Source organism: Dipodomys spectabilis, unplaced genomic scaffold (assembly GCF_019054845.1).
Source record: "Dipodomys spectabilis isolate Male_0828 unplaced genomic scaffold, ASM1905484v1 ptg000095l, whole genome shotgun sequence".
Taxonomy (NCBI): domain Eukaryota; kingdom Metazoa; phylum Chordata; class Mammalia; order Rodentia; family Heteromyidae; genus Dipodomys; species Dipodomys spectabilis.
Window position 1 is genome coordinate 31,694,280 of NW_024870772.1, and position 12,819 is coordinate 31,707,098.

Here is a 12,819-nt window from a genome sequence, read left to right on the forward strand (position 1 = left end):
ACATGATGAAGTTCGTCAAAAGAAGACCCAGGGGACGGAACTATTTAAAGTGACAGCTCCATTCACTGTCAGGTGTCATAAGTGGCTGTCAGTCCAGTCTGGGGCAAGGAGGAGGAAAATCTACCACTGGCCTCCCTACAGGGGTGCTAATTGCCTGAAAGGAAAGAGGAAGGAGCAGGGATGACTTGGGTGGACTCCTAATTCACACAGTGATGAAACTTTTTACTGAATTACAACAGTCTTGCAATCTAGGGGGCCCATTTTAGAAAACTCCAGTTGAAGATCAGTGTGCTTAATATAAAAAGGAGAAGCATTTTCAAATAAATAAGCATTCTAACTTGCTATTTCACGTGCTATTTACAAAACCAGGAGCAGATGAAATAGTACAAAGTCAAACCAGGCAGAAGTCCAACAGTCTTCAATTCAACTGTACTCAGTCTGAGCTGAAAAATTAACTTATTCGTTGTCCATCTTTGGCAGAAACCAGCATTTGTTTTAGTTATTCAGTTCGTGCAGCTTCACCACTTAAAAATAAAAAGAGGTTGGCATCAAAGTAGAGGGAAAGGATCAGTTCCAAGTTGTTGCTTTAAGACAGCAAGGGCAGGGCAGACACATAGAGAAGGCAGTGCAGGTGGGCAGAGGCACCAGGTGGGCCCCAGGGAGCCCTGAACTGGCCCCCCAGGGGGGGGTCTCATTATTCCTATCATCTCTGATCATTTGTGGAGGAACCTCTCCTCCAAGCTCAAAGTTAGCAACAGTGACAATATATCAAGCTGATATGAGGCAACTGTTACTTTTTTTTTTTTTTTAAGCAAGAGTCCTTTAATGTTTTACATTACTTTGTGTGGCACAATCATTCCTTGTGCTTTTAAATTTGGAGATCCGAGAGAAAACAGCCTTTTTGGTGCAGTGCTCACCTCGAATGGTAACTTCTGTCTTCTGAAGGACCACTGCCCCTGTGTAGACATTCCTGGCTTTGCAGGCATAAATGCCTGAATCATTCAGAGACACATTCTTGATGACAAGGTTAAGCGTAATAGAGTATTCTGAAATGATGGCTGTTTTTTGCTTGCTGATGCTGTGGTGCATTGTCCTATTATTGACCGTCCGCAGTAAAATCCAAACAACATCTTTATACAAGAACTTATTCACTGTGCAAGACAGTTTCAGGTCTTCTCCTTCTGTGGGCATTTTTTCCAAGTTAATACGAAACCCATTTGGCACATCTGTAAAATTAAGAAGGAAGAACTTTAGCTCCTAGAGAAACCGATGTCTCAGGAAATAGTCCGAGAGTCTTAAGATAGTAAAAATTTTAAGAATTATTCTGATACAGCCAGGGGCTAGTGGCTCACACCTGTAATCCTAGCTACTCAGGAGGCTGAGGTCTTAATATTGAGCCAGCCTGAGCAGAAAAGTCCATGAGACTCTCTGCCAGCCTTGAGCAAAACAAAAAACTAAGAAAGGGGACAGTACCCAAGTCCTGAGTTCACACCACAGTACTGGCACTAAGAAAAAGAGTATATTATTATGATACAAGTTCTCTCAATATTAACATTAAAGAGGATAGGTATTTACTTTTTATTTTAGGGGAATGGATCAAACAGAGAAGGGAAGAACCAGGTGAATTCATTCCATCAAATATGAGGCAGGAAATGAAAAACAGTTCATTAAAATGGTGATTTTTCTTTATTTGCCCAGAATTTGCTCTTCACAGTAGAGCAGCTGCTTTTTCCAACTTGGGATAATAACCTCATTCCCCATTTGTTTATACATCCAATCCTCCTACTGAGAAGTGAGAATTTGAAGAGGACAAAAGAGTAAAGTAACTTGAGCGTCATGGTCCTAAAACCCAATAATACTTGTACAGGCAAACCTATTCAAAATAGCCTGGGCCTTGATGGCTCACACCTGTAATCCTAACTACTCAGAACACTGAGATCTGAGGGTGAAGGCTCAAAGCCAGCCAGGGCAGAAAAGTCTGTGAGATTATCTCCAGTTAACCACCACCCAAAAAAAGCTAGAAATGGAGCGGTGGTTCAAATGGTAGAGTGCCAACCCTGAGTGAAAAAGCTAAGGGGCAGTGCCTAGGCCCAGAGTTCAAGCACCAGTACCAACACCAATAAATAAGTAAATAAATGAATAAATACAACAAAAACCAAACCAAACAAAAAACAGCATGGGACACTTACCCATGGGTACCTGGCATTCAATACCATTTCAGTCCTATCCTCTCCAGTGACAGGAGCTGCGTCTCAGTCCCTCCCCCCTTGGCTCTTTTCTGGCATAGTGAAGCTGAGGGCACCGGAACGCTTTCCTTACTCAGGATCCCTTTGATGGAGCTGGTTTTACTCAGAAATAAAAGAACAAAGATTGGGCTGGGAAGGTGGCTTAGTGGTAGAGCACTTGCCTTGCATGCCTGAGGCCCTGGGTTCGATTCCTCAGCACCACATAAGCAAAAAGAAAAAAGCCGGAAGTGGCACTGTGGCTCAAGTGGTAGAGCCTTGAGCTGAAGAGCTGAGGGACAGCGCCCAGGCCCAGAGTTCAGGCCCCACGACCGGACCCAAAAAAAAAAAAAAAAAGAGCAAAGATTGCTTCTGAAAAATACAGACAACTCATCTGAAAGAGCTCCATCATGCGCAGCTGATTTTAAAACCTGATTTAAGGTTCGAGGGGGAGCCCAGTGGTACAGCCTAGCTAGGTCCTGGTGTTTGATCAGCATCACAAGACTTCAAAAAAAAATCATATTTACTCAGTTCAAACCTATTCCTAAGGCGGCTGTCACTCAAAGCCATTTTGTCCCTTGTCTATCCCAGCTCACCTTCTTTTCATTTTCCTTCCATCTCCATCTCTATCAACAACATCCCATGCATTCTGCCCAGCGTCATTACTTAAGGGTTAGGCTGCAAGTCCCTTAGTGTCATTTTGGACCATTTCACTGGAAGATTTTTAAAAAATCTTCAGCTATAGCCCTGAGCTGATCACTCTCAAAACCTTCCCATTGCTTGTTACTAATGGTGTATCTTTATTTGAGCAAAGAATTTGGGCCAACATTTGACAAAGTGCTTTGAAGATGAAAAGCTCTATGTGATGCTATTATTATTATTGTTGTTGTTATTATCCTTTGCACACAAAGCTATAAAGAAACCTTTAAACCTGAAGAGGACAATAGTCCAAAATTAGATACCGTATCAACTCTTTCCTAAATCTCACTTTGCTTGTTTTTTCTGATTTTTCTGGCATTGGCTTTATTATAAAGTGTCACGTCTGAAGAAATGCCAAAGTATTCATTTGAAACCTGGAAGTGGGGGGTGACAGTGGCTGGAGAGAGAAGAGCTTAGTGCAGCTTTCCCTGCTTTTAAATGAAAAAAAAAATCTAAGAATGTGTTAGAAGATACAACAGTAATTGATAGTCATTTTACACTTCCAAGGAATTAGTGATAGCTGTTTTAACTCAGTATCTTTTTACATTTTGGACATTTTCCAAGTATGAAGAACAAAACAACTTTTACACAGATGGTAGATCAGAGATACTATGAAATCAAGATCACTTCTGAAATGACCACCGACTTTTCACATATGAAGTTTTATCCTGGTCGTTAGAACCCTTAGCAAGCCCAGTTAACACCACTGAGATCATGTAGAGAGTTTTTGTTTACTTTAGTGATTTGAAACTTCCTGTGGAAATACCTCACAGGTTTCCTGATGGAAGATTTTGTTTATCTTTGCCAAGCACCACCAGGAATCTCAAAATAAAATGCATTTAGTGACATTGGGAAGCCGGGGAGATAAGGCAGTGCTGGTCCTGTCTCACCCTCTGTAATTGCTCACACACCCATAGTCCATGCTGAGTGCCAGCAAAATTGCAAAAACATACACAGGGGAAAAGAAAAGAAGCAAATCCATCTCCAGATCAGTTTCTTGTGTGGGGAGACAGTTAACTGAAGCTAATTTGGTTGAAGTCACCAAACAGCCTCTTAAGCAGAATTATCTATTTCTCAATGTAACTCTTTGGTACTTAAAAAAAAAATTTCATGTTGATACTGGGGCTTGAACTCAGGGCCTGGGGCACTAAGTTTCTGCCCCTCCCCGTAAAACTAGTGCTCTATTACTTGAGCCACAGCTCCACTTCTAGATTTTTTGATGGTTCATTGGAGATAAGAATCTCACAGACTTTTCTGAGTGGGCTGGCTTTGAACTGGGAGCCTCAGATCTCAGCCCCTTAAATAGCTAGGACTACAGGCGTGAGCCCCAGGCGCCCAAGCTAACCCCTTTGGTATTTTCTTTTGATCCATGGAAGATGCAAGATAAAGAAAATGTCCTCAATTGCTTAATGAACCCAGAGGGATTTTCTTCTTAATTCACAATGACATTTTAAAACCCTGAGTACAAAAACAGACCCAAGGAAAATGTTGCCTTCTAACCATCTAACGTGAAAACAAGCAATCTTCCCACACTTTCCTATCTGTGGCACATTCATCCCCGTCCTTGTCATCACCAAATAATGTCAACAGTCCAGTAGTCACATTCATTGAGGCTTAGGAGGTATTGGGGAGAAGAGTCAACACTTGCTTAGAAAAGACATTCAACCTAGGATAAAGGGAAATACTAATTTCTCTACAAAGGTGCACATTGCAAGTAGATGCTTTGAATTGATTGGACATGAAGTTCATGACAGACAAGCACTTAGACATTTAGACTCTTAGAAGGACGAAGGCGATCTTGTTTATCAGGGGGAGGTGGAGAAAATCTGACTTAAACACAAACATGGAAATAGCATTCTCTGAAGAAATCCAGCTCCTAGGAAGTTTTACTTGTTTCAAGTAATTGCCATGTACAGGTGAGAGCCATAGTTAACCAATTTTCCTTTTTTCAAATTTCAAATTTCATTTTTCAATTACTGTTTTATTTTTCTTATTTGGTGTGTGTGTGTGTGTGTGTGTATGTGTGTGTGTGTGTGTGTGTGTGTGTGTGTGTGTGTGTGTGTGCGCGTGCGCACGCACGTGCATGCATACTAACATTGGGAACTTGAACTCAGGGACTGGGCACTGTTCCTCAAGGCTGGCACTCTTATCATCTGAGCCAAACCTCAACTTACAGCTTTTTGGTGGGTAATTGGAGAAGAGTCTCATGGACTTTCCTGGCCAGGCTGGCTTTGAACTATGATTCTTAGCTCTCAGCCTTTTGAGCAGATAGGATTACAGATGTGAGAAGCCAGCTCCTGGCTCTTTTGTGTTTTGCTATTTTTTTTTCTCCTTTCTTTTTATTTTTCTTGGGACACAGTCCCACTATGGAACTTCATTTCTCAGTTCTCCTGCCTCTTAAGTGCTGGGATTATAGGTATGAGCCACCACAACTTGTTTCTCTATTTCAACAAAGGGCAACATAACTGAAATGAGGATCAATAAATATCCAAATCTATACTTTATAGCTCTAAAAATACTTTTCAAGAATTACTCTCACTATATCAAGTATACGCAGTGAACACACATTTGTTTCTCCATAAAACAGACACATAAGGCAACGGATTTCTTAGGAGTATTTAGTCTTGACTAAGGATAAATCTTGGGACAAAGGTTCAAGCAAGAAAAAGATAATAATTAGCTAACAAAAAGCTGTGAATATAGTCATTTTTATCCATCACCAATCCAATCTAGAACTTTTCAGGATTGGTAAAAGAGAAATTTTCAGAAAGTACATTTTCTAGACAATGGGGACTGGATTCATTGAACTTGTGTTCATTTTCAAGATATACAAACTCTTGAGCTTCTAGAGGAAAAGATCCAGGAGCTCCTGGCAGGCATATTTGGAGGATGTGAGCCTGTCTCTCATCTCCATGCTTGTCACATCCTCTTCTGGAACTATACTCACACCAGGCATGAAAGTGTCCTTGTCCTGAGTCTTTATCTGACTTTATTTGGCATGGACATCTCCTTCTTCTATGAGGAATCCATGGGGAACATTTCCATCCAGAACCTGTATCAGTCCACTCCTGCATTATGCCAGGGACTTTGTGATCCCAGAAATCCCCCAAACGTTGATCCCAAATCTGCTTCTAAGTTGGCTCAGACCTTTTCCTTTTCCAGAGGTCTCCCCTCCTGAGTCAGACCACTTGTTAGGAGGCATACCTCTAGGTCAACTGAAGAAATAGCCAACAGATGACTCTATAGAAAGGCCTGGCTTGGGTGGGGGGGGAAGAGACACTCAGTGGGCTGGGGAGACCACACAAGTGGTACATGATCCCTCGCAGAGAAGAGAGGGGGGCGGGGAGTAAGGCCATCTGCACTGTGCCCTACTGTGCAACTCAGAGTAGTCCCAAGGTTCTAAACTCCTCCTGGATTTTGGGACCTCCAAAGGTTATGTTGGCACATAGGACGCTGACATGCAAAGTCTTCTGGCATGGCTTCAACTTTGTCAGTGGTTAGATGAAGGATTTGTGGGTCTCCAGTGGAACTCTTGCCTTGGATCTGGAAATGTCAGGGCAAGTCTTAGCCTCTTCCTTCTCTTTATTCAAATTCTACCCTTAGCCAGGGTCCCTCCATCCTGCTTCCTTCTCAGAGGCCTTGAGCTGTACCATCTGACGTGATACCTATAGGTTACCTGTAGCTTCTAAGCTTTACATTTTATCCCGTTTATTTATTTCAGCTGATTAAAAACAAGTGATCAGTGCTGAGGAGAAGTATACGGTTTAATAGCCAGTGCCTATAAAATTGTTGCAAAATTGTTGAACGTTCAGAAAGGAACAAAGCAATTGCTCCCATTTTTAATATTCTAAACCCATAGATTTGGATATTAACTTGTTTCCCAACAAATATGAAGAACAATAGAAACTTTGTATTAAATTCATCCAAGTCATCTGGATTCACTGAGAATTAGTCTGGATGAGGTTAATTAGAATCCCTCCTAAGGGAAGGCCTTCCCTACTTGGAATGGATGTAGAAGTGCTTTCTACCTGATTCTGTCTGGTGACATAAGGGGGCCATTTTCTCCTCTGATCACGTGGGAGAGCTGGGAGGATGAGTATCTTCTCTGACTGCCTTTTGGCTCTGATCTACTATGAGAATCAACTGCAGGATGTGTCCCATGGCCCAGGGAAACTAGGGCTTGGCTCACTTACCAAAAGGTTCCTATCATCTGACAAGCCAACCATCTTATGAAATTTGTCCTGCCTCGTTCTTTCTGGAGACTTCTAGACAATGTCTGCAGCCTGCCCCATGCAGTGTGAAGTTTCCAGGGAGTTGGCAGCCTGCCCAGGTTTCTTCCGAAATTGGGGGTGTATGGAGCCAGGCAATTGTTTTTATACTTTGAGCTACTTATTTCCTTCCTGTACCCATGGCAGGGACATAAGGAGTGCCATTTGTGTGCCTCAGAGGTTGTAAGATTTGCAGAGATCATATTTAAAATGATTAATTCTTACATGCTTGAAAATAGCCTATTAATTATATTTAGCCAAGTTCAGTTTCAGATTTCTATAGGAGAGCCTCATTCATCAGTCTCTATTACTTAACTTACTTCGAGGGTAAAAGAAATATTGCATTTTAACTGACATTCTAATACTGGTGTTCTCATTGGTTTCTTTGTTAGGGAGCAACCAGTGTGCCAAACCTTGTGTTAGGTACTAAAGGGAATTCAAAAGTGAGTATACGAGATCCCACATTTGCAATACAGTCTGGGAAAAAGACATACACAAATAACTCTTAAAAGAGAATTCAGGGAAATAACTCTTCAGGAGAGCTAATGATGTTGTAGCATTCTATTTCTGAGAACAAGGATGAAGGTACTTAAAACTGGACCAAAAAAAAAAAAAAGCACTCAAACTATAAGTGCACTAAATGCAAACAGTATCAAAAGGCCGAAGTCACCAGACTGTCTTTCTGGATATATATAGAATACATTGCTTACCTGTGACATAAAAGCTTATGTTTCTTTCCACAGTCCCTACTTTATTGAAAGCCATGCAACTGTAGATCCCAGAAATCCTGGAGTCAGCCACAACCAAGGTGCTAGCGATCTGCAAAAGAAAAAAGAACCTTTAGCTGGCAATGGGACAGAGAACCACTGGAATATCTCTAAGCAGCTTCTCGAGGTTGAAATGATTCAACGATCCCATTCATTCAGCAAAGATAATATTGCATGGGTGGGTGGTTACCAGAAAGTTCTCTCCTTGCTGAGCCCCAGCAAGAATGGGAAAATAACAGGAAAGCAGGTCCTCAGGAGACCGGAGCCCATGACATCCGACTCATATGAGGGTTTCAGGCTTATCTTGTATTACTGGCCTAACAATGAACAGACCTGAGCTGTGGGACTGCACGTCTCACCCCATGAGGTGGTCATTTCACATCAATGGGAGGAACAGGTGAGGCTGAGGCCTTCCCTTGTTTGGGGACCTGAGAGCTCAAATGCCAATGGTAACCAGAGGCTCCTGTGCTCTAGTGGGCTCTAGTGGGCATGCAAAGTGAATAAGGACAGAAGTGTGTGGCCAGGGCTGGGAAGGTGGCTCAGTGGCAGAGCGCTTGCCTTGCATGCCTGAGGCCCTGGGTTCGATTCCTCAGCACCACATAAGCAGAAAAAGCTGTAAGTGGCGCTGTGGCTCAAGTGGTAGAGCGCTAGCCTTGAGCTGAAGAGCTGAGGGACAGCGCCCAGGCCCAGAGTTCAGGTCCCATGTTCAGAAAGAAAAAAAAAAAAAGAAGTATGTGGCCAAACAATTTCTTGTATGAGCTCTAAGTATGAGGCATGCAGGCCCCATATGGCCTTAAAGTTACAGGAGGTCAAAAAGCTCACTAAGAGCTTGTATGTAGGTTACACAAGTTATGTAATAGTTCAGTTTTTCAACTCCTCTTCTAGAAAAATGCAGATATACAGACTGTGGATTAATGTAATACTGTTTCACTAGATTTTAGTGCTGCTCTTTTTTGTTTTGCTTTGTTTTGTTCAGGTCCTTGGGCTTGAACTCAGGGCCTGGGCTCTGTCCCTGAGCTCCTTTTTGCTCAGGACTAGTGCTCTAGCACTTTAAGCCACAGTTTCATTACTGGATTTTTGGTGGTAAACTGGAGATAACAGTCTCAGACTTTCCTGCCTGGGCTGGCTTTGAACCGTGATCCTCAGATCTCACCCTCCTGAGTAGCTAGGATTATAGGTGTGAGCCACCATTGCCTGATTGAAAAGGCTAGTTTTTAAGACTTAATTCACACACACACACACACACACACACACACACACATACACACACTTATACACAGCTATAGTGCCCTATAGCTATGAAATTGTAGGACACCACTTGGGTGTCCTAACTAAAAAATAATGATCAAGTGACCTCTAGGTTGACATTAATGCATAGGCTCACATATGGTAATGGGCTTTCCTAGGTGCTAAATGTATTCTTTGTCTTTGAGAAGGGTCCTGATATTTTTCTGAGCTGCTAAGTAATATGCAAGGTACTTTGTTTGTGGTATCTTATTTCCATTAAGAAATTACAGTATTTCTATCTAAAGAAGACTAAAACATGCTCTGAGTTGTTTTTTTTAAGCCAACAAAAACATTGCTCCAAATGATTTCTCTTGTTCGTTGGGAGTATCTGCTTAATTACAGCTACTCATAAACTCCGTGTATTAATAAAAAATATCTGAGCTGGGTGCCAGTAACTCAAGCCTGTAATCCTAGCTACTCAGAAGGCTGAGATCTGAGGATCGCAGTTTAAAGCCAGCCCAGGCAGTAAAGTCCATGAGACTCTTATCTCCAATAAACCACTAGAAAGCCGGAAGTGGTGCTGTAGCTCAAGTGGTAGAGCGCTCACCTTGAGCTGAAGAGTGCAGGGACAGCGCCCAAGCCCAGAGTTCAAGTCCCCTGACCGACCTCCCCCCACTCTCCCCCCCCAAAAAAATCTGCAATATATGGCAATGTTTTCTTCAATTTAGCAGACAGCTACTGCATGATTATCAAGGTACTTCCCAAATGTTGCAAGGGGACCAGAAATGTGTATGACTTAACTTTTTTTTTTCTTTACTGCTCCTGGAGCTTGAACTCAGGGCCTGGTGTGCTGTCCCCGAGCCTCTTGGTACTCAAGGCTAGTGTTCTACCACTTGAGCCATAGAGCCTCTTCTGGCTTTTTTCTGAGTAGCTTATTGGAGATAAGAGTCTCGGGGGGGCTGGGAAGGTGGCTCAGTGGTAGAGCCCTTGCCTTGCGTGCCTGAGGCCCTGGGTTCGATTCCTCAGCACCACATAAACAAAAAGAAAAAAGCCGAAAGTGGTGCTTGGCTCAAGTGGTAGAGCGCTGGCCTTGAGCTGAAGAGCTGAGGGACAGTGCCCAGGCCCAGAGTTCAGGCTCCACGACTGGGCCCCCCCACAAAAAAAAAAAAAAGAGTCTCAGGGACTTTCCTGCCCAGGGTGGCTTCAAGATCTCAGCCTCCTGAGTAGCTAGGATTATTATAGGCATGAGCCACTGGCACCTGGCTCTTACTCTTAACTTTTAAGGTAACAGAAAATAATTTTCCTATCTTAAGATCATATGTATGTCCTACTATTTGTAAGAAAACACTAATACAAAGGCGAATATCTAATGGAGATATGTTTGAGGGAGAGCTTGATCTTTTCCCCTTAATTTGATGATTAATCTTGATAAGAGGTGGGAAATTTTAGAGAGATGATCTCAATCTTTTTAAAAATTATTATCATCTTAGTTCTCAAATATTTCTCCTAAGAAGAAACTTAGTTGAGTTCTCAGATTTATTGTTGCTCAGTAAGTGGAAACCCTATTTCTCTTGGCTTGAGGATGTTTGAAATTTCAAACAATGAAATGATCTGCATCCATAGTTGTGTTTGGGCATTTATTCAAATGATTTCCATCTCACTAAACTCAGAGCAACTGAGAACAAGCACTGTTTTGTGGTAAGAAAAGTCAATTCACATGTATACAATTGCTATATTCAGACCTGGGTAATACACAGCGGACACTGGGGTTCAAATCGTAGAGTGAGAGATATGGGCAGGTATCTGAGAATGACTATAGCTATTTTCAAGATTCCAACAGAAGTCAGATCAGAAGTAAATTGAGGTACCCAGAAGTGACATGAATCATGCCAGATGATAAACCATGAAGAAGGAATGCATTCACACCTTCTTCTTTGCCTGAATACCTTCCAAAACCTCTTAATCATAGTTAGACCTACTCCAGAATTCACCTCACTAAAGCCCTTAAGATCAAAGAAGCTGATATGATACATTTATACATTATTTCCTTGTTTGGGGGGCCTTTGTGTAGTACTTGCTATGTTAATGGACATGGTACAAGACAATTTACAGGTAGTATCTCATTTAATCTTCCCTATATTCTTATGGGATGGTTTCATTACCCTATTGTACAGATAGAGCAAATGAGAGATTAAGTGATGGGCTGATGATACACAGGCCCATAGACCAGCCTGAGCAGAACATCTGCCCCAGGCTGTTTAACTCGAGCCTGTGTGCTGTTTGTGTTGCCTTTCCCACTGAAACACTTCAGTTGAATAACCTAGATCTAAAGTTCTGTCCACTCTGTATTGGCTTTTCCTTGAGAATACCTCCTTTGATCAGCAGGAATAAATCACATAAGCTAAATGCCACTATATGCAGAGATGCTAGCTTCCTTCTTTCATAACAGTTTACACAAACAGCAAGCTGTTTTTCAAATATCATGAGTGATTTGAAAATATTATTGATAAAGAGGTTGTAATTACAGAAGAAAAATTTATAGTAACACACACACACATATATATTATAATCAACTTTATGAAAATGTCTCTTCTAGAGATTATTTTTAAACTATGAACTTAAAACTTATGTTCATAAAACATAAAGGTTTCTTGACAAAAGGTACTTGACTAGAAGGTCAGAAAACGGAGCTCAAGTATGAGCAGTAGGGCCAGTGTCATTTGGTTAGACCAGAAGGTGACTTCTAGTGGCACAATAAGTGTTGATGCACAAATCTGTGTTTAAGGGACACACCTGTTTCCGTATGCTCACCACCAAAGACTATTGTTCCAAGGGGGGAAAAATGGAAAATAACAGTTGGAGCACCAAATATCACCTGGACTACTTTCAAAGAGAAAGTGCCAAGGTTTGAGCTGAAACAGGTGTTGGAAATTATAATCGTTTGTTTTATAGGGCACACCAAAAAATGTCTTAAGGCCGTCTGCTTGTATTAGCTCTATAATTAGTTTTCATTCTTCACCAACAACCAGTGAAAGAGGACTGAGGAACAGAAAGAAAGGAGGAGTGCTAAAATGAAATTAGGATTTCTAAGCTCCTCTCTGTCAGAAGATAAGGTTGACATTCCTTTACATCTGCTTCTAATTCTCAGTGCCTCATTACACAGAAGGAGCACATCAATTTAAATGTTTAAAAAATTTAAGCTGGGCATGGTGGCACATGTCTTGTAATTTCAGCATGAGGAGGCAGAGACAGGAAAGCCTTCGTTCAAGACAAACCTGGGCTACAGGATGACATCAGGTTCAAAAATTCAAGAGCCAGAGATGCAATTCAACAATAGAACACTTGTCTAGCATATGCAAAGCACATGCTAGCTTCAATCACCAGCGTACCACATATACACACTTGAGTTCTGCTGATTAACTCATGAGACAAGCAGCCTTAGAGAGGTTTTTGGCCCACTGTAATTTTACACTCTTAAAGCAAACTCTTAAAGAGTTTACTTCCATCCTCTGGCCTCTTTTCTATGACCCAGGAACGACTCCTGACAACTGTTATCAAGTACTGTAAGCTTGGCTTTCTTCATGTTCCTTCCTTCCCCTTTGCTAAGTATTAGTAATTCACTCTTACAATGTCATA

The 12,819-nt window shown here is 41.7% G+C and overlaps 1 protein-coding gene across 2 annotated transcripts in view; it reads right to left on the reverse strand.

The window, feature by feature from the left end:
* The window catches only part of Flt1 (fms related receptor tyrosine kinase 1), a 184,212-nt gene that overhangs the window by 85,240 nt on the left and 86,153 nt on the right, over window positions 1-12,819 (reverse strand). For both annotated transcript variants that reach the window (XM_042685381.1, XM_042685382.1), the window contains exons 12-13: window positions 7,900-8,008; window positions 918-1,226 (exon numbers count right to left, since the gene is read on the reverse strand). In XM_042685381.1, the coding sequence (XP_042541315.1) occupies window positions 918-1,226; window positions 7,900-8,008 (418 nt within the window). The remainder of the gene's footprint in view (window positions 1-917; window positions 1,227-7,899; window positions 8,009-12,819) is intronic.